Source organism: Agelaius tricolor, unplaced genomic scaffold (assembly GCF_023055355.1).
Source record: "Agelaius tricolor isolate 1412-34295 unplaced genomic scaffold, bAgeTri1.0.p SCAF_6, whole genome shotgun sequence".
Classification (NCBI taxonomy): Eukaryota; Metazoa; Chordata; class Aves; order Passeriformes; family Icteridae; genus Agelaius; species Agelaius tricolor.
The window spans coordinates 43400685-43422931 of NW_027269266.1; the positions used below are offsets into that span (position 1 = coordinate 43400685).

The 22247-nt window shown below is 34.3% G+C and overlaps 1 protein-coding gene across 5 annotated transcripts in view; it reads left to right on the forward strand.

Moving 5' to 3' along the window:
* Positions 1 to 22247, forward strand: part of ULK4 (unc-51 like kinase 4) — a 214152-nt gene that overhangs the window by 34495 nt on the left and 157410 nt on the right. For all 5 annotated transcript variants that reach the window (XR_011679579.1, XM_071429586.1, XM_071429588.1 and 2 more), the window contains exons 18-21: positions 710 to 817; positions 5068 to 5151; positions 10765 to 10926; positions 17633 to 17815. Coding sequence is in view for 4 of the 5 variants with exons in the window: in XM_071429586.1 (XP_071285687.1) it covers positions 710 to 817; positions 5068 to 5151; positions 10765 to 10926; positions 17633 to 17815 (537 nt within the window). In the remaining variant the exon portion in view is untranslated. The remainder of the gene's footprint in view (positions 1 to 709; positions 818 to 5067; positions 5152 to 10764; positions 10927 to 17632; positions 17816 to 22247) is intronic.

A 22247-nucleotide genomic window follows, 5' to 3' on the forward strand; every position in this document is an offset into this window, starting at 1 on the left:
TGCTCCAAAGAAGAAAAAGTCCTTTACTGCCAAATACTTTTGCATGGGAAAGTGATTTCTTACTAGGTCACCTGCACAAGATGAATCAAATTTTCTAATTTCCTTCCACCTCATCTTTATAAATAACATATCTATCTATCTATGTAGACACACACGTGTATATGTATAAATGCTTTGCATACAGAAGTTCATGAAATACAAAAAACTAAAATTATATGTCCAGTTCTTACACACTAAGTCACCTGTAAACTTAGAGATCAGAAGACAAAACTTAAATAGTTCTTATGCTATGATATGATGTCTACACAAAGGACATCATTAGGGGTTTCTTGTTGTTTGTTCTTTTTGTAACGAGGTGGTGAGAACTCCCAGATCTCCTGACAGAAACACAGGAACTGCAGTAGGCTTTTCTTTTCCTGGCAGATCTATTTCTATTGTCCTGAGGGAACTGAAAGAACAGATAGCTGATAATTTTTCACCTTGACTAATTCCTTATTGCATTTTTCTCCATATTGCATATGTAATGTTTTGTAATAATTATTTTTCTTTCCTTCAATGCTTACTAAATCCCTTGCAAACGGCTCTTCAACATAAGTGAAGAGTCCAAAAGTAAGATGACATTTGAGATAAAGCTTTTTCCTTTTAGCAGTACATTTTGCTTGACAAAATACATGAGTTGATCTATTGATTGATTTTTTTTTTAATTTAGGCAATTACAGTTTTAACTGAGCTAATCAGAGAGAACTTCAGAAACAGCAAATTGAAGCAATGCTTTCTACCAGCACTTGGGGAGCTGCTTTTCCTCATAGCCAGCAAGGTAAGACTGCAAGTTATCCTTACAAATTTGGCAAATGTGAAAAAATTTGCCATGGAAAACTAGACCAAAAAATCAAATTAGTTAGTTATTTGTATAGTCAACAGTTTCTTGTCCTGTCTTCTCTAATCCTTATTCTACTTTAAGAAACATGGTAATCATTTACTTCATCTGAGATTAATTAAACAGCATTCTTCAAGTGTAGAATTTTAACTTCATAGAAGGATTTAATCAACCACCATAAACACTGCTGGCCTCCAAGTGGCAGATCTAAGGGTTCAAAGATCTAAGCTAGCAATGTTGATTAAATAGGATGTATGAGGACAGTCCATAACATCAATAAATTAATATATTCATGTATCTATGTATCTAGTCCATATTAAATCTTACTGTAGCATAGTTGGATTCACAGCACAGTGGGAAAGGAAATGAAATTATCCTGACTAACTTCAAATGGACTTGTGTTTGTTCCTGATTAAAACTGATTTAAACCGTCAGCCTAAAAATAATAGGTTTGCATTAAAAATAATTGGAGGTTATTTGTAGAAAAGAAATACTGTCAATACTAAGAATTGGAGTTGACAGATCCTTTAAACCATCACAAATTTTTTTTTCCTTATTCTAAGAATAAAATACTCTTTTACTTAAGAGAAACAAAAGTGTCTTCAAGCAGAAAAAGTCTAAGCTTGGCTTCTCTGAAGCCTTTGTATAATCAGTATCATCTAATAGCTCTGAATGCTGAGACATTAGTTTAACTAGTTTAAGGCAGTTGGTAATGGAGCAAATGTGGCAAATGAATCATTACTCTGGCTTTAGTAATGGCTTTCTGCTAAATTTCCAGGTTTTATTTTCTTTATCCTCTAGCTCCTTTGCATGTTCTACAAGATGTAGTGGTTGCCTTGGTTTTTGCAGAAGAACAAGCATTGTCCTATTTTTGTTGGACAATTGCCAAATTATTTGTCAAATACATGGTCACAACTTATAATGTGAAATTATGTTCTGAAAAATGCACCCACAGTCACAGTTTGTTTTAATACTTGCTCAGTTTCCTCAGGAGGAAAGATTTGTACCTGCTATCATCAAACAAATGAACTTAAAACTCCAACTTGAAAATTATATTTGGCAGGAATATTTTGCATGGCTTGATTTTATTTTGAAACTAAACTCTGATAGTTTAAACAATTCTGTTAACACTCGTTATATAACACCAGAATGATTTGCACAGATTTTTTCCATCTGAAAATGTGGCCTGACAAATTTTTCTGTGTATGAATTTTACAATGTTTGAAGCATTACAACTTGCATGGAAGTGGCAACTCTGTCATGTTTCAAGGTTGGTTATATATACACACACACACACAAATATTAATTCATTGCATTATTGTATAACTAAGAAATGAATAGAGTGTAGGAACAAATATTTGGACACATATGAGCTCAAGACACTATGTCTTGGTAAAATTTAAAAAATATCACCGTGATTTGTATGCTTGGAAATACTAACCATTCAATTTTTTTAAAGAAAAGCACTTTTCATTTTTCTATTCTAAATGTATTTAACTTCAGAATACTGTAGTGTTGTAGGTATTTTGTTGCTCATTAAAGTGATGAACAGTAGTGCTGAATGACCTTGCCAAGATCATATAGCAAGTCAGGGGTAATATAATAAATGAAACCAAAAAGTTTATTGCCAACTTATATCTTTAAACAGCAAAGACTTATCATTTGACTGATAAAGAAAAATAAATTATAACTGCATCTAATTCATTAAGGACTATGCTCTTGGTTTTTTTTTTTTTGTTTCCATCAATTTTGTGCTTTCTTTGTCCTGTTTGATTGTTTATCAAACTGCTAAATATTTGTATTTAAGCTGTAAGTTTTTGAGGGCATGTCTGATTTTATTTATTCATTTATTCCCTCTGGGGTTTTGTGAAGTGTTTCTAGATCCAGCCACAATTTTTATATGAAATAATGGTAAAGATTATTTCTTTTTCATGTGAACATTTGGTAAATCATAAATTATCAAATACTTCAAATCAAGTTCAGCTGTTTAGGTTCAGGATGATTAATGAGGTAAAATACAAGATCACTGTTTGCACTTCTATGGCTTAGAAAATACTGGGAAATGTCCAGATAATTGTAACAGTCCTGTGCATTCCTAAACTCTGATATTGTGTGGGTACTTGCTTATGAGATCTTGTAAGTAAGATCTTGCATTCCATCTCTGCATTTTTATTCCAAACAGAAGCCAAGAGCAATTCACAAGGAGCGTGAGCAAACTCCAGGGAGCATGTTCTCATACTCTTGAGTGGATTGCCTTGGGGAAAAACTTTCAAGTTCTATGTAATATTTTTATTAATTTTGTGTTGTTTGTGTTATTAGGGTGCAGAACCTAAAGTTTAATCAAAATCAACATGGGCTGTGAGCAAAAAGTAGGAAGATTCCCCAGTGTTTGGTGATATATTTAGGTTTATTAAGTGTTAAATGCTGTGCGTTATGTTTATGTAATTAAGAATGGTACTAAGGTTCATACTCCTTTTGCCTTTTAAAATTTCTAAATAGAGATTAAACCTTGCAGAAAGTCTTTAATCAGTTTGAAGAATGGAAGAGCTATTAATGTTTTAGGATTGCACAATTTCTTAAGTATTTTTATTTTATATCACATTTAATATGTATCGTTACAAAAGACCTTGAAAGAATTTCTGGTTAAATTAGGTGAATACAATCAGAAACAGACACATGCCAGTTCCACAATAGATTGTCATTTTAACTCTGTTTTGACTTTTAGTCTTGTCCTGCCTCTTCCAGGTAGAAAAGATTCCACTTTTGCCTGTTTGAAAGTAACCTACCTTTACTTTCTTGGAACTTGGGCTGTGTTTTCTTCAACTTACACACAACGCCTTGGAAGGCAAATGTTGATTACTTGTCAGCACATTCTTACTCAGATAAGATGGAGAAGATAGAATTAAGTGGATTTCATATGTCTGTTGGATGTCCAGCCACTCTTGTTATTACTGTTTATATTGTCCCATACATCCTAATACAAAGTTAGCAGAAAAAAGGCTTACAAATGGGATATTTAACAGACCCATTTTCTCTATGTTGCATGTGGCAAATAAAGTTTTATTTTCAATAAAGAAGGAAAATTAATTTTACTAGACAATTCAGTAATAGTCATTCATGCTAATGTGCCATGCTTTAATTAAAGGCCTGAAATGCTCATATCGTATACATGTTGAATTACTGTAAGCCATGCAGAAATCAGCAAATTTAGAAAGTATCATTTATTTCTGCATCATTAACTATCCTATCCCTTTTATTGAAACCAGTTTATTAGAATGCTAAAAATAATTAGTAGAGTTCATAATTGTGTAATTTCTGAAGAAATTACTGTTTGCCATCCTTTGTCTACTTACTAAAACAAGTTTCTCATGATTTCATGGCCTGTCATTTTCACACAATCTAATGCCTATTATTTCTCGCTTTCTTTCCCAATAGAGGCTATATTTTTTCCTCTTACTACTAGCTCTGTGTTACTACCCTGGATATGGAAGTTGTTGCAGTTAAATCTCAGTGATATCCAAGTGTTCCCTTTTAAATTTAAAATTTTACAATAGGTTATTGCAGAGACAGATGGATGTGAAGTTCACTTGGAAGAATTAAGCCCTTATTAAACTAATAGTGAATTAGCCTAACAGGGTGATTTCAAGGAAATACACAGTCAGATCTTAAAAGAGTGTTCATGTGTACTAAAGGCTATACCATACAGTAAATTTTCTTAAACACTTGGTATCTCTTTGTATGACTTTGAGCATTTTTTTTCAAAAGAAAGTTGACATTTTTCTTTTTACCTACCAAAAAAATAATTTTGATTTTAAAGACAATCATTTCTGCTCTTAATAGCCAGTTATCTCTCTGAACTACTTGAAATGGTTGAGAGGAATGAAAGAACAGACACTTTTTTGTGTCTGTATGAATTAGAATGAATTGATGAAATGCAGAAATATTAGGACAAACTCTGTTATGGATTTTGGAGACTACTTAAATAAGCTAATAAAGTATCAATCTCTGTGCTGCACATGAAATAACATGAAATAGTAATAATGTCCTGAAATTTAATATATTTGATTGCATATGTTAATTTGAAATGTGTATGATATGAACCTTATTAAGAACATGCTACCCATTTTTTATGTGACTGAGATGGTTGCGATTTTTTGATTTAATCAGTTGTGCCGTTGGCTTCATTTCAGGAGGAAAAAGGGGAGCACCCCAGGGAATGCTGGGCTGTTCCCTCAGCTGCTTACACTGTGCTAATGAGGTGTCTTCGGGAAGGGGTAAGGCTCTTTCATGGTCCTCAGTAGAATTTCTCCACAGTAATAACCCTTTAGGCATTGTATGAGGATTGTAGCCTGCAGCATTGCAGTACCTTGTCAACCAAGCATTGCTCTTGAATTTAAATAATCATAAGACCATGACCTAAGTTGGAGATTAATGCAGTTCTGAATGTTCTCTGTACATTCAACATTTATGTATTGCTGCTTGTGTTGGGGGAAATGGGATAGTAAATATAAATTACTGTTAATAAATGTGAAATTTATTAATGATGTAGGCATCTTTTGAGAAATGTTCTGACAGTTTGTGCTGTCCTCTTGCAATTTGATTTTCATACATGTTTGTAAATCTTTGAGCAAGATTTAAGTTTCTTTCTTGAAGTGGATGATATACAGTTTTTAAAAACTGCATTGTTATCCTACTCACTTGTCAGCATTCTTTGAAGGCAAAAAAGCAATTAGATTTATTCTTTGGAAGCAAAAAAGCAATTAGATTTATTCTCATATGTGTGCTTTACTGTGTTCTTCATTGTTTTTGGTGATGGCTTAGCTGTGCTACAAAAAGGGAAGAAAAATATGCATATAGTTCCATTTTGAAAATGAAAAAGAATTGAGTGGAGAGTTTACATTCACTGTTTGTATGAGACCATGTTACTTTATTTTTGCCCAAGGCAAAGCTCAAGGCAAAAAACATGTCAGAGGTTGCTAGAAGGTGGAAAGCAAGAGGAAATACCTTTTTTCCCTCCTTTTTGAGCTCTTTATTGCCTACAGATTGTGATTAATAAAGGAGGAGCCTACATGCATTTTAATATCTTCAAACCTTCATGTGACCACGAACACAAAACTGAGTTTGTGTTGTGCACAATTTCCAGCTCATAATTAGAGTAAGATGTCACTCTAAGGCACAGTGGTGAGATGCTATTTAATTATAAATTTAGTAATGGAAGACTTGCTGATTCTGAATATACAGTGTGCAGAAACTAAATCAAGACATCCATAAGACACTAATTTATTCCTATAAAATAAAATCACTTCTTAGTCCTGAAACATGTCAAATTTTTCTTAATAATTTATCTTGATATATTTTTTCTTGAAAAAATGACACAAAATAGAAGTACATTTTCCATGCAGTAGTTCAAATTAAATTTAATTAAGCATAAATTTAAAATTATGTCAAGGCTAGCCATCTGTGCACTTCTATACTTTCTGTTTGTGAGTATGCTCATTTTTAATGTAGATATATATAGTTTTAAAACATGTTTGAAGCTGTAAAACTATGCAAGACTTGAGGATGGAATGGACCTCCGGAGGTCATCTAATTCAACCTCCTGTTCACAATAGGTCTAAATAAATCAGGTTGCTCAGGAACATGTCTATTTATGTCTTGAATGTTTCTAATAACTATGGTCCCACAATCTCTGTCAGCAATGCCTGCACCTCCTTCATAGGAAAAGGTTTTTACTTGTTTATGCTTGGAGTTTTCACTCCTGGCCATTGCCTCTTGTCCTGTGGCTATGCAGCTCTGAAAACATTTGACACCAGCTTTTCTCTATTAAAAGTACATAAGTTTTTCATTCTTATATTAATAATTTTTAAAAATTATACATAATTACATAATGAATTAATTGTAATTGTTTTAAGCCCAGTTGTGAGTTAAGAAAATTTACATCAGGATGTTTTCTGAAGTGATTATGGACATATTGTCTCAGTATTTATGAAAATGGCAAACTAACTTTTTGTAATAAGGTCTGAACTACCACAGTGCATTGTATCTGCCTTATAAATACTCACTTCTAGTTTTACTTTCCAGTTAAGAAGCTTTATTTTATATATTTAATAAAAATTCAAGAAAGTAAAACCAGTTAATGTCATTCGGTACTATGGTTTATATAGTTTTGATTTTTGTAAGCTAAGTTCACTGTTCCTGAGTTTTATTATGAACTACTCTGAAGTGTTCTTGGACTTCTGAAGTTTTGTAAGATTTGTCATTATCAAAGCAGAATTGCCCTCTGAAACAGAACAGTAGAACAGGAAGAAGTTTGAAATATGTGTGTATCCCTTTTATTTGCCTATAAAGGAACAAAATGTTCAGAAAATGCAGGTAGTGTCATTTTCACATACATTCTGTGCCTGAAAATCTAACAGTGATAAAAAAAGTGTGTGGGTCAGTGAAAGGAGTTTTAGGGTGATGGAAGTAGAAGATTGGGAAAGTCTTTTATCTGAAGGGGAACACAAGTTCAAACTTCCTGCATTTCAGTGTTAACTCGAGACAGAAGCTGATTTTCAACTCAAAGAACAGTTGAGTTCAATTATGTGTCAAAATAAGGGAATTGGTACATTAATAAATAAGTAAATGATAAGCTTGATTTGACATGTTGTAGTCTGTCAGAATGGATGTAGTAAACATTCCAATATTTATTTGCTAATCCTTTCCAGCAACGGTTTCCAACAGGGAAACAAAATGCCTGTTCCAGGCATCTGTATTTGTTTAAGTTCAACTTCTAAATGTTTGTGTTCAATCTCTAAGATAGGAAGATTTCTCCTGATAAAGTGTATAACTGTTAGAGTTCCTATGTTATCCAGTCATGGAAGATACTTTCTGTTTCAGAAAGGATATTCCTATTTAATATGGAGTACCTAATGCTAATGTGAAAACCATTTTCCTTTTGTGTATTTTGCTTCATTTATTGAAAAAATGCTTCATTTATTCAAAACCCTGTCCATACACCCAGAGTTGTCCCAACCCAGGTGCAGAATCTGGGACTTGCCCTTCTCAAACTTCATATGGTTGGTGATTACCCAGACCTCTTAATTTGTTGAGGTCTCTCTGCAGGGCCTCTCTGCTTTCAGTGGGGTCAACAGCTGCTCACAGCTTAGTTCCATCAGTAAACCTACTTTAAAAGGATCATAAAATATTTTATCCTAACTTCTAATAAAATGAAGTTATGCTATTTTTTGGCAGCATTTTTGTTATCATAGTGGCTGTAACTTCAGTGCTTCCAAAATTTTTGCTGCACTGTTACCTTTATAACAGTCAGTAAAAATAAAAATATCCAGTAGATTCAGTTATTTCAAAAACATGGAAGTAGGTTTTTTTATGATGTTGATTCTTCCCCCCCCCCCCCTCCAATTAAAATGTAAAGACTTGATTAAAAGAAGTTTTCTTTCAGTAGTTTGCAATTTTTTATCCATCTGGTATTTGCATTTTCACTCAGGGCTCTTTTTCATTAACTGTCCCTGACTTCACTGGAAACAGATATATCTGCAAGTGTTCAACTTGACTGAAAATTAGGAGCTTTAAGTGTACTTTATAAAACTAGTTGAAACCTAAACTCATTGAAAATAAAGTATGTGCTTCTTTTAGACAGTTCTATTCATAGTTTCAGATTTCATGCAGTTCATGATGTGGACATAGAATTACTGATATATGGAACTGCTTTACTCATATCTTGGATATCTATTTCTGTTCACTAAAATACCTTATTTTCTGGTAACATCACTGGATGACTCCCTTAGTTAAGAGACCAAATATTAGTTTAGATCAGGTTTCCCTTGCAGACAGCTAATTAAGCAGAAAATGGTACATACAAGTCTTGTTGCTTAGATAGTGCTCAGAAACAGATACAAGAGGAGCTGAAATGGAAGGTCTCAGGTGGCAGCAAATATAATTACTTTTAGCTTTTAAAGCACAGTGATGATGCATGACCATTTTCTAGTCAAAGTAGCTGGACAATCTGGAACAGGGCATAACTCATCCCATCAGTGTCTGAAAGGAAATAAAGCACATCTTCAGGACTGAATTTTACAAAGAAAAACTGCAATTGTATCTGGAAATTTGTTAACATTATTAATCCACTATATATTGCTTTGATTATGATTAATTAATGGGATTATAGTTTGTTTATTAAGTGTTTATGCCTGCTTAAATTAGGAGTGGAGTCCCAATTGGCAGTCATAATAATCACTTCATATGTTAGAGAGACTTAACTTGGCAATTATGTTTCAGTTAGGGATTTGATTGTTAAATGCATCAATTTAGTCAATTTGATAAATGCATGTATTTTTACTGTAATTGTACCCCTCCCAAAAAAAGACTGAAATGCAGAAGTATAATTCACAGAAAAAACATTAGAACTGGACATTTTTTATAAAATGTTTTCAGAATTTAAATTTTAGTAAATGTGTATGAGTATCTGTCTATTTAGGTCTTTAGTAGGTCAAAATAATGCAATATTTTGCAGTAATCGAAACTGTAAAAAGAGAGAAGCCTAAGTTCTCTTTGGTTTATGGCTGCAAATAAGAAGAAAGACCACAGAATTCAGTGGATTTTTTTTTTAAGAGTGTAACCATTTTAGATGGAAATTGACTTTGGTATTTCTGTTAAATATTTTGAGTAGAGCTGCAGTTCTTTGGAAGAACAGGAAGGATTATAATGAAAATGAATACGGCCGTTCTTTTTTTTTTTTTTTTTTGACATCATTATATTAAGAATTTTCAAATATTTCTACATCTAAAATCTATATTTTAGAACTACTAAGTCAGTAGAAGGAAAAGTGGATATTGAATATATTTTAATGAAGCATAAGTTCTCCCCTTCTGCAAGTTCTCCCCTTTTGTACTACTTTTTGAAAGGTTTCATTATCTTGCTCACAGTTGTTGGTGGCTCTGATTGTAAAGATAACTCTCAGAAATCCAAAGCTTAGTAGGCTAAAATTGAGATTGGTTTAAGAAAGAAATCAATTAGACATTATGATGAATTATTTGTGAAGCCAGACTATAAGGATAAATTGAATTATAAAAATTATATTAAAATTCATTCTTGCTAAATTCAAGATGCTATTAAAGACATTGTGGAGAGACTTCACTTTTTTGTAGTTCAAGACTGAGATGACGTGGGGCAATGCACAGCTAAAATAACACCAGTGATGTATTTTCCAGTTAAAGACTCTGATTTTAAGTGAAAATTATTGGGTTAGTACTAAAAATATGAAGGATTCAGAATCTCATATGGAAATTTAGGACTTCTTGTAGTAAATGGGACCTAATGATTTAATTCTTAAGCTGTGGTCAGGATTGTCTGCCTAGAAGGGAGTTATGGAACAATTTAATTTGCAAGAAGTCTTTATTCAGAAGAGTCAACAAATCATGGGATAAAGACAAAGAGGGTTTAATGTAAATTTTCTTTTCTAATGGAACCGAATATCTCATAATTGTACAATTTAGAGCATGTTCTAGTAATGAGTGTTGACAGAAATTCATTCATTTATAAAGCACTGATCATGGAACACCTTTAACAAAACAAAAGCTTTTCATTTGTAATAATTACATTTACTTTGGGGTGATTATTTGGAGATTAAAGAAAAAAAATATTTTGTATTAAATTATGCTTGTATCAAATTGTCTTTGCGGTAGAAGAGAAAGTGGGGGGAAGTAGGATCTGTGAACATAAGTTTGTCCTCAGGTGAGGTTTCTTGAAAACTTACTTTTGCAAGTATCAAAAAGAATTAAGAACAACGCCAAGACAATATACATTGAATAAAATGTGGACATAGGCACTAATTTACAAAGAAATTACAAACATTTGCAAATGTGTTTTCCTTCTTCTCCTTCCTATAGGAAGAGCGGGTAGTGAACCATATAGCAGCAAAGATAATTGAAAATGTTTGTACTACTCGTTCATGCCACGCACAAGGCTTTATTACAGGAGAAATTGGACCTGTCTTGTGGTACCTTTTCACACATTCTACAGGAGATTCTTTGAAGATAACTCCTATTTCGGTAAGGAATTTCCTTATGTGGTAGAGTAATGCTTTGGCCTGTAGTCTGAAAAACCTTCTGAATTGGAACTGAAATGTATTTGAGCATGTTTGTGGTAGGTTTGTGGTTTTTTATATTTCAGACACGTTAAAATAGATTTGAAAAATTTCTGAAATTGAAAAATGCATTTATTGCAGTTCAGTGCTTATGAATTGTTCTTGTGATTCATCATTTTCCAGAACATATATTTCCTTATGCTGGTAATACTGAGTTATGTTTAAAAAGTTTAACCTTTCAAAGAATCTATTAAATTCTTGCAAAATTGAAATTTCTCTTTTTTGATTGTTTTTCAAATGAGAATTGTTTATTCTCTTTGTCAAAGACTTGTTTAGAAGACTTAGTTGAATTAATCAAATTTCTTTCTATAAAATTGTTAGGGCCTAGTCTTTGCCCATTTTTAAGCAATATAGAATGATAACAAGACAAATAGAGTAATGACATGCAAGCAGAAGGTTTGGAACAAAAGGATTTATGAGGTAGAAAATACGTAGCAGGACTGTAAGTTTAACCCAAGAGCATGTAGTGACAGGACTTGGGGGGATGGATTCAAACTAAAAGTAAATAGGTTTAGATTAGATATAGGGAAAAAATTCTTTATTGTGAGGATGGTGAGGCATTGGCACAGTACCAATGTTCCCCAGAAAACCTGTGGCTGCCCCATTCCTTGGCAGTGTTCACAGCCAGGTTGGATGGAGCTCTTGCTTTCCAAATGGAAAATGGTAGTGTCACAGCTGCAGCAGCATACACACAGACACATCTAGCATAAAGGTAATAAAAGAGAGAGGAGTAAAAAATCATTTGAAGTGTGGCTGAAGAGGTAAGTGGTATAATAAATTTATGATTAAAAATATATCTATTTATTCATTTTTTTTGTCTTAGTGTATATTGTGGCAGAGTCTTGCCTGCAATATAAACTGCTCAAATATTGGGAAAATGTCTTGACATTTTAGAACAGAAAACCTATTTAGTAACATAAAAACCTTTGCTCTGTAGCATCTGAAATTCTTGGCAAAAACAGTCTTAGAACTTCCATGGGTACAGAATAGTCTGTCTCTAAATATGTAAAGTATATGTGTGTCTTGCTATTAGGCTGCTTTTTTAGAAAGGGTCTTTTTGAGACTTCACCCATTTGATCTGTGAGTTTTATGCTTAGATCACAACTGCATGCATGGGAAAAGATTGGAGATAACAGCTATGACTTCCTTACTGAGTTTTTAAATAGCCTGCTCAATCCTCTCTTCTAGCACTACTTTTGCTATAATGGTTGTTTTGTATCATGTACTTTCTATTCTTGCAAATCATTAGACTGGGCAGTTGTTATTTGTTTGCTACTAGGTCATAGTATTTTACTTTTTTAAATCTCTTTCAACTCATGCTGAAAATTCCCTCTTGTTTCTCTGCTGTCTGCTTGGAGAAGTTTGCTTTGTCATTTTCCATTCCCTTGATTCCTACAGCAGACTCCCAGGGCTGCTCCATTTGCAGGGGCCAGTTGGCCCGTTATGCCTGCATTGTGTACCACAGCAAACAGCATATTCTGGAGAACCTGTCTGTCTCAATGGCATTCGGACACTGAGCTAAAAGAGATCACAGGAGGAACTATCATTGTGCTTTTTCTTTTTTTTTTTTGCCCTCATGAAAACTCAATTTCTTCTTGGACAATGCAGCATGCCTGAGGGGGGCAGAGCTTTTTTCCCTGCTCAGTAATATGCAGAAGTTACATATCTGATTGTCAAGAATAAACTTGTCATCAGTGGAGATTCACTACAGCTTTTTGTAGCTGTCATCAATACCATATGGTTTGCTCACCTTGCCCTCGGATGAGTATCAAGAGACTATGAGAGGAGTGGGTTGTTTGTCCCTCTGTATCCTTTGCTTCTTTTGAGAACCCTGTTCACTGGATCCTCTCAGGTTCAGGTGAATCACTAAGAAACCTTTTCTTCGTCCTAGTGTTTATGCTATAGGCATCTAGCCTCTTTTAAGCACTACCAGTGAGAAGAAAACTTTCCTGCTAGAAAAACTGGAAGGTTGCAAAAAATGCATAAGAGGAAATTAAAACCTGAAAAGCTTGGTTTAGCCTAGTTTGCTCCCTTTTTTTTTTTTCTTTTTTTTTCCTTTTTTTTTTTTCTTTTTATGTCCACTGATAGCTACCACTATGTACTAGTCCAGTGAGGCTTTATTAATTGCTCGGTTCAGTTGGACAGTGCTGGTGTTTGTGTGATCTCTTCCAAGTGAGTAGACTGAAAGTATCACAGATTGTGAGTTCCTCAGTTCCTTCACCTCTTGTTCCTGTAGGTGTGATAGAGTAGCCTGATCTTTATGGGCTTCTTGTTCAGCTGGGCCTGTTAAGTGCAATGAGTTTTACTGCAATATTTATACTCCAAAGTTGAATCATCTGGCAGTCATCGGTTGACACTAGGACTTGGAATGACATTGGTTTTCCAAGCTGTTACTTCCCGATTCTTTTTCTTGTGTTTGAAATCTTTGTATTATAAAATATATTAGTCTTCAGAAGCTACTCTAGAAGCTTTCTTACAGATGACATCTGTTAGGATGAAGCAGTGTGTTTTGGGAGGTCATGATAGCTGCAATTACTGGAATTTCCTAGAGAAACTCATCTGATTTGTGGAACATCCTTTCAATGGCAATTGACAATCTAAGTAAGAAAGATGTTTTTTTATCATTCTGTTACCTTTTCTTTCTCAAAGTTGCTTAGCAATGTGTGCTTGGGTGTTGAGGCCAGCATTTAAAAAAGACAACCAAATTGAGTGTGCACACTGAGATCTGCTAAGGTAAAAATTTCTTCAACATTTTATGCATATCTGTGGTATAAATGTAGATATGGACAATAGAAACAAAACCTTAACTGTTCCCAACTAAAGTTTGTTTCCTGTGAAGGCAATAGGCTTACTGGAGATCATGCTTTTCCTTTGTGTACTTACTGAAGTTTCAGTCGTGCTGGAAGTAGGGTTTGTTCCAAATTCACATATTGGAGAGCTTTGAATGAAAGCAGCTGTGAGGAGAATTGCAAGAGTAAGATATGTTTACTGGTTTATATCCTTGGTGAAACTGCTTTCTTCTGTTTTTTCTGGTCTTTATGAAAATTATTGCTATCCATGTAGCTGAATCCATCTCCTTTTTTCAGTCAGATCATTTTACACAAGTGTTCTTGGGTCTGAATGAGCTCCTGGATTTTCTCCTCCACAGTTTTGGGGATTGTTTCCTTTATCAGAAAACTGAAGTTTAATACTTTTATATGAAGTGAATTGAACAAGGAAACTTCTAAAGTAGGGTGCACTAAGGTGATACTTTAATCTTTTTGCTGCTTTGTAGTGATACACTAAAAGCAAGAAATAGATAAACTTATTACTTATTGCCTGATATAATTCAGGGTTATGTATTAATGCTGCTGTGGCATTTAGATATATAATCTTAACTTCATCTGATAACAATCAATTGATATTGAAATCTAGTGCAGGAAGATCTTTTCCCAGCTAAAGTTTATGGAGATTTTAGTGGTATGCTAATTTAACAAATAAAATACTAATGTATTCTCCAGTTATAGTGTACTGTATAATTTCTACATCCATTAAATTGTTGCTACAGATAGGTAGGCATTTTTATCCTGCATGACCACAAAAACTGACATCATCAGTGTCCTATTTAATTTTGTTATGCAGTCATTCCTGCCTTATTTGAATATATCCTGAAGAATTTATTCTTAACTGACATCTATATTAGAATGTAAAAATACATTTCTGTTAAGAAATATGTCTGTCATATCTTTACTTAGAGTTAGCAGTCTGTCTGCAAAGTGTATCAGCAGTAAAGGACTATGGAATTCCATTTATGATTATTGCAATCAATAATAAAAATATATCAAGAAGATTCTCTGTCTTTAGTCTCTGGAGTCAAGAAATGACACTTCACTTTGTCCTGCCTATCAGAGGCGGCAAATGGGGATTGTGTCTCAGTATCTTTTTCTCACTTTGGAGTCCAACATGCCTCAGGTAAATATCACAGATTTTGCCTGTAGGAAAGCTGTGTCTTTTTATCATTTTGCTAGACTCAGAAAAAAAAATCTGTAAGATGTCACAGTGATATTCTGACAAGCTCAACAGCAGGAAGAATATTTCTTTCCAGTATGCTGAAATTTTTTTAATTTTTAAAAAAATAACTTGAAATTTTTTTTCTAGGAGATAACTTTTTCTGCTGGAAGGGAAGTAATAAAGCATAAGCCACTTTAATGGAAACTAATTTGGGAAAGCTCACACAATCTTTTTTTGAGGATTTGGTTCCTTTGTTATTTTCTTAAGTAATTGGTACTGAATAGTTTATTTCAGAGACTTGTGTATTGTAGATACTGTAGTGCATTCATTCTCAAACTTGAGAATCATGGAAGATATCCTGAAAGGGTGAATGTTACCCAGTCACATGTAGCCTGCAAGTCTAGAAGGATATGGCAGAGATGATCCTAGAACCCTGGAGTATCTCAAGTTGGAAGTGACCAAGAAGAATCATGAGGCAAAGGTTGGAGCTGCTGAGAGAAGAGGTGCTGGTTAAGGCTCCAGCAGAGAGTAGGGGTGGAGAAGTCAGTTCCAGGAGAAGTTCTGCTGAAGCCTTACTCTCACTAAGAAGATTTCATGTTCCAACTGCTGCCTGGAGATGATGGTGTAAGCTCTACTCTTGCATCTATCATCATCCATTTCCAGTTCGTGCTCCACCACCTTTTGACCTATCTCCATCTGTTTTCTCCCAATATTGGATCTACTGAAGTGATTTAGAGTGCTTGTACTCTACCCCACATTTAAATCCTATCTTCTGCTTTTCTGCTGAAGTGTTATGTTCATTCATACAGCAGAGCATTCTGTGATGTACAAACTAATGGGAATTTAAAGCTTCTGCCCTTGGCTATTGGTGGACTGGAGCTTTTCTGCTACCTCCAAAACTGCAGTATTATACTAGAAGACTGCCTATGATGTGTTTCCTATGAGGTTTGCCTGGAAGTAATGTGATGGCTGCCCTCGTTTGGCAAGGTGTGTAGCAGAGATCTAAGGCAGTGGAAAATCTGCAAACACCATGCAGAGGGTGTTTGCAGACCAAGTCTGCGCACCAAGTTAGCTCCATGTTGCTTTGGCACAGCCTGTCCCTAGGTCCCAGCAGTTCATTGGTAGTATGACCCTCAAGGATGTTTTTAGTGAATACACAAACCTCCTGCCCACTCATTTTGAAAACTCTGAATAGAGGTGAAGAGCTGGATTGTATCCTGGAGGAAATAGAGCATTCTGTACCAAGGAACTGAGATTGAGTGTCTGTGTTTAAAAAGAAAGTTAAAAAATAATAAAAGAAGAAAAGTAAAAGGCTGCAATCGATGTGGTTCCTGGACCAGAAAGGACAAGGAAGAACAGGAGCAGAGTAGATGAACAGCATCAATAAAATGTCTGTCAAGTTCATGATTTACTGTCTTTTATGCCTTTTTTCTTCTTTTTTCCTTCTTTTTGAGCTGATTTTGCCCTGGTTACTAAGGGCACTGGTGAACTGGATGGTTTCTGGTGTTCTTACATGGAAAGCTTTTCTCTGGTGGTAGAATTCTGTGTAATTGACTATAGTTTCTCTTAAATGAGACCTTACTATTGAGTACACACCAAGTAAACAGCAATTTCTAAATGTAGCTGGTCTGAAGAGAACAAAGAAATTGTAAATATTACTTACATTTCACAAAAGGAAGTCACCTTCAAAGTTTTTCCTGAAAACCAGTTCAGATTTTCATGTGAATCCAATATTTGACATCAGCTCTTCTTCTATGCTAATAGTATATTCAGGCCAAAGGAGAAAAAACTAATGTTTAAAGAGTCTTATTTTCTTTATCTGGAGAGAAAAAATGCAGTTATAGTATCTTGAAGGTTGCATTTTTACAGGTATCAAAAGGAGATTGATTTGGAGATGAGGCCACCCTGAAGATTGTTTGGTAATGTTTGCTAGGAAATAGCTAAGTTAGTAGACATTGAACAGGTTTGTGCTCACTTTACTGGAGCATGGTCAGTACCTACATTTTCTACTAAAATTATTTTAATCACTGATGCTTGAAAATCAACCATTTGGAGAATAGTTTGCAAGTTTATTATACTAATCACTGTTTCCTAATAAGCACCTAGATCTGAAGTAGTATCGAGAGCTAAGGATAGACTTTAGACACTGAAATACTACTGTATACCTCATTATTGTCCATGAGCAGGGAGAGAGAAGATGCCTACCTTTATGGGTGTCCATAAATTCTGTGGTGTATGCTATGTCTGTATTTTCTCTCCCTGTTCTCCTTTCTAGTACAGTGTTATCTGATGCTGTTTATATTCCATGCTTGACAAAAGACTCAAGCATGGGTTGTGATGCTCCATCATTATTGTTCTCTAGAGGAAAAGAGTAATGTGACTTTTTTGATGTGGATGAAATATTTGAATTTCAGCTGCACAGAGTGTATAGCAATGTATTTAGAAGAATTCCAGGTCTCTAAAAATAAGTGGTCTTTCCCCCTAATATTTGTCTTAAAAATGAATCTGTATGCATTCCTTTTATTCCTAAACTATTGGAGAACTCACCACATGCTTTTATTTTCCAGTATTTTTCTTGAGATATTAATCTCATTAATTTCTTTTTTTTTTCACTTTTGTAGGCTTTGTGCAGAATTACTCGTACCTCACCTAATGCTTTCCAGAGTGTCATTGAAAAAGTGGGATTAACAGCTGTACTAAATTCCTTGGCAAATGGAATGTGCAAAATTCAGCAGTACATGCTTACTATGTTTTCAGCAATGTTGTCATGTGGGATTCATCTACAGAGGCTAATTCAGGAAAAGGTTTGAGTTCAGATTAATATTTCACTGGCATGGAATTTAATGAAAGGAAAAGTTAAAATTGACACTGCGAGTGGTTTTGGATTTTCAAAATATGTCTCAGTGACATTTGCATATCTGAATAGCAGGAAATGAGGAATGTGTTTCTTTTGTTTCTGTTTGCTTCAAATCTAAATTACAAGGTGTATAGTTTTTCTTTCTCTCATGGATCTTCGAGAAATGGTACTAATGGGTGTATAAGTTGTTCCTGCAGCTAGGATTCAATCGGTCCAGAATACCCTAGCCTGACCAAAACTGGGCCCTAAGGAAAATCAGTAATGAATCAGTAAGGACAGCTATTTGACATAGCTCTCTTAGACATTTAAAATAGAAAATAAGGAGTGTCCTGATTAAATCTGAACCTGTACTTTATGCTCTTCTTAAAGGACCTTAAGTCAATTTGTAAGTGAAATATCTTGCAGGAATTAGCATTTTAATACCTTAGGTTTTTCTTTTTAGTGTCACTGAATAAAACAACTGGTTTTGGTTTATGTGTAATATAATTTTTGGTAGAAGTGGTTAAAAGTTTTCTGTTTTGAGCCCAAAATTATTTTGTGTTTAGAGAAAAAGTGTTTCTTTTTTGGCAGTGTATCTGCATATTTCATAAATGAAAGTAGTAGTCTCCCTCTGTTTGGAAAGGATGAAAGCCACAAAGAAAGAAGGAAAGAAGTTCTTGTTTTCCTCAGATACTCTGTTGTAATGTGTGTTGTAATCTGACAATCACCTTGGCTATAATAATCTGTTGGGCATTAGTTGAGAGAGTTTTATTTCCCTAGGTATTGTTTTAACAATTATATTTAAATTAAAACATTATCCCACCCATGTGGCCTGAAATTACTCATTCTCTTCCTAAAATTAATTTCTGTACCATGTCAGAATTGCCAGTGAGTGCATGTCAGCTGGCCTTAAACTTTTCCAGATCCCACAACAGTGGCACTAACAGGTGGCAAGTTGTGCTGTAATGCTGTGCTAACAGTGCGCATTACTGTGAGTTGCTGGTATAGTCAGAGGAGCATGGTCAAAAATCATTCACTTGAACATTCAGCAAAAGAATACAATGTGCAGCTAGCCTGTGGCTACAGCATGATGTTTTCTGTGAAAAATTTCTTTTTTATATATGACTTACATTGCTAAAAGAACTCCCATACTGATACTGAGTTTCTTATAGACAGAATGGCTAGAATTCCCTCTCTGATACTGTAGTTCTAATGAGCAGTACTGTAGAACTGATACTGCAGTTCTTATGAGCAATTCTAATAAAATTTTGCAGATTAGAAAATTGAAATACAGACAAACGCAGACATTCTTTTAAGACCATATATCAAACTAATGATAGAAGTGGGAATAGTGCCCAAAGCTATATGTAAAAAACAGTCTACTGTAAAAACTGATAAAGTAGGTCTGGTTCTACTGCATGTGCCCGCATTTAGTAACTGTACCTACATTACAGCTCAGAAAGACTTAAATCTCATAGAATGTTTTTTTTTTTTAATTGAGATTAGCTCAGTTGATTAGAGTCTGGTGGTAATAACACCCAAGTTGTTGGTTCAATCCCTGTGTGAGCCATTCACTTAAGAGTTGGGCTTGATGATCACTTCCATCTCAGTATGTTCTGTGATCTGGAAATTAGATTGTAGGATTTTGGAAGCTGAAACTAAATTTCTATTTTTCTTGAATAGAATCTAAAAATACAAACATGCTCCTGTATTGAACTGCCAGGTGCTGTCACATCACATGGAGTGATATTATTTTAGCTCTGAAAATCAAATTTAATAGTCCATGCACTTTTCAGTATTCCACCTTAATGAGAGAAGGGAGGAGTGAGTAGTGTTAGCCTACAGATTATTTTGCATTCTGTAAAATTCTTGTGTAGCTCAACTTAAGAGGCAGAAGGACCTCACTGTCACACAGAAGGTAGTGACAAATAAGTGACTCTCTGTTTAATATAGGTGCAAGCAACATATTAAAAGATACAAATTCAAGACAGAGATAATTTAGCTTTTTGTATGTTATCTGGAAACACCCTTAGCTTGTAAGAATTAGGACTGCCCTTGTTTTCTTCAGTCTTCAAGAACAGTAGTAAAAACCAGGTACAAAACAAAAGCCAGAATTGCAGTTCTGTGATCATCTACACTAATACAAAATTTTAGAGAACTACAGTAGCCAGAAGGGACTGGGTTTTGTCCCTCTCTGGTACAGAGACTTTCCATTTTACTTTCCTGTTTTAGAAACAAAATAGTTGAAATTATGTTTTTAAAGTAAAGCATGGAAAAAGAACTCAAAATCAAGAATGTTGAATGCATTATAGCAGTAGATTAAAAAAAACCCACTGCTAATTACTTTCATCTGGCTGTCAAGAATCACCTTTGGATTAGTGAAAATCAGTCACAGCTTTTTGAATGCAATTAGGTTCTTCCAAAGATCAGATAATGTAGTAGGGCATTTTTTATTTGGTTTCTTTCTTCCTCAACTAGTCATAAGTAAAATTATTCAAATACTTACAGCAATATATTGTCACAACTCATTGTGAATACATTATAAACATTGTCCTCATATTTCAGTAATTATTTTCAATTCTTTGTCTTTTACCTGAATGTGGACAAGTAACTACCACTGTAGAGGATAGTTTTGTCCATATCAGTATGAATGAATAAAAAGATAAAAATATCTTTAGCAAAATCTTTGTAACTCTAAACTTATAATACGGAGATATTTGCAAAGCATAGAAGGGAAATTTGAAAATACATAACAATGCAACAAGTGTTTGCTATTGTAATTCCTGTTCTTGTATAGTGAGATAGTGGTCTAGCTGTTTCCCTCTTGTGTAACCAATTCAAAAACATCATTGCTTTTGTTTTAAACTTGCTTTGCAGTATTACTCAGTGTATCCAATATAAAGTCATAATCTTGTTGCAATGTGTTCACTTGAAGTGAAGAGAGTGTCCTATTCTGCAGAGTCTCAATGGATACATCAAACATTTGCGGGGGAGGGAGGAACTATAGAACAGAGAAATGATAAATAATGTATTTGGCAGTATTTGAGTGATTTTTGGCTTTTCTGATACACCAAGTCCTGCAGGTCAGCAAAGATGTGCTTGAGATTTTCTTTGGATACTGTTTTGCAGTCCTCAAACCAGCCAGAAAAGCAAATTCCAACAGGTCACATTTATTTCTTAAACCTGATTATTAGAACGTTCCCAGATAAATCTGACGTAACTAATTTTAATTGTCTTAACCCATGTTATCCCCCACATGTAGCATTGAGACATTCTTGCTTTCCAAAGTATGAGGACTAAAAATAGATGTGCTTCGGCTTGTAGTTGCATGTGTCTTTGTCATGGTGTCCTTTTGCATGGTCTATCAAGTCTGTTAGCACAGTTAGTGTTGCATTGTATAAACTCTTTTTGCCTATGTCTGACGTTTTATGGGGTTTCTAAACATAAAAACTTTGTTGTTGTTGTTTGTTGATTTGGTTTTTTAACTAAAAAAAAGCCTTGAAAAATGAAACCAGAATTAAAATCCAACCTTTGCATTTATTAGATTGTTATTTAAGAACTTGACTGGTGCAAGTTCATACTGGAGGTGCTACAAGTCAGGCTCTGTGAGCTGCTGAAGTGTTTAAAGCAGTAAACTTTTAAATCCCAAGACTGAGAAATTCTTCTATTTATGAAATAAATTACTGAAGTACAGCAGGACTGTTCTAGAATGATTAATAGCAATTTGTTTTTCTGGGATTTCTGTAGTTCCTGACTGATGACTGCTTTTGAAGACAGGGTTAAAATCGTGTCAGAATAAAATCTAATGGTTTCTTGGCCAACTGTTTTACTCCTGCTCTTTCTCCATTCTCGGTAAAGATATATAGTTAATTGTTGCAAAGGATGTCTCTAAGAAATTACAGTCAGTGCTGATTTGCACTTATTCAGTCAGCAAATGATGAATTTGAACATTAATATATATGTTAAATGTGCATCACAGAGTGGGATTTTTAAATTTGTACATAACATGCATACACTACTCATCTATCCTACAGTATCATTCCCTTGAGAATCCAGCTCTGCTCTTTGAAGGCAGGTTCTATTAATGAGGCCATTTGTGCTCAGTCTAATTTTTGCACAGAGCCAGTTGACACAGTTTGTAAATTCTGATTCAATTTTTAGTTCTGATTTTGTTTATCCTTCTTCTTTCTTTTCATGTCCTGATTTTATTTCTTCCTTGAAAAGGTGTTGTTCACTTTCTGAACTCAAAATAAGACTAGATTAGATAAGAACAATCAGAGAAGGTGGAAACAATTTTACCATGTATTTGGAGCACCTGGTGTATAATTTGGTATCTGATGTAGATAAGATTTTATTCAACTACCATGTAGTTTTTAATATTCCTGAATATAAGGGAATGA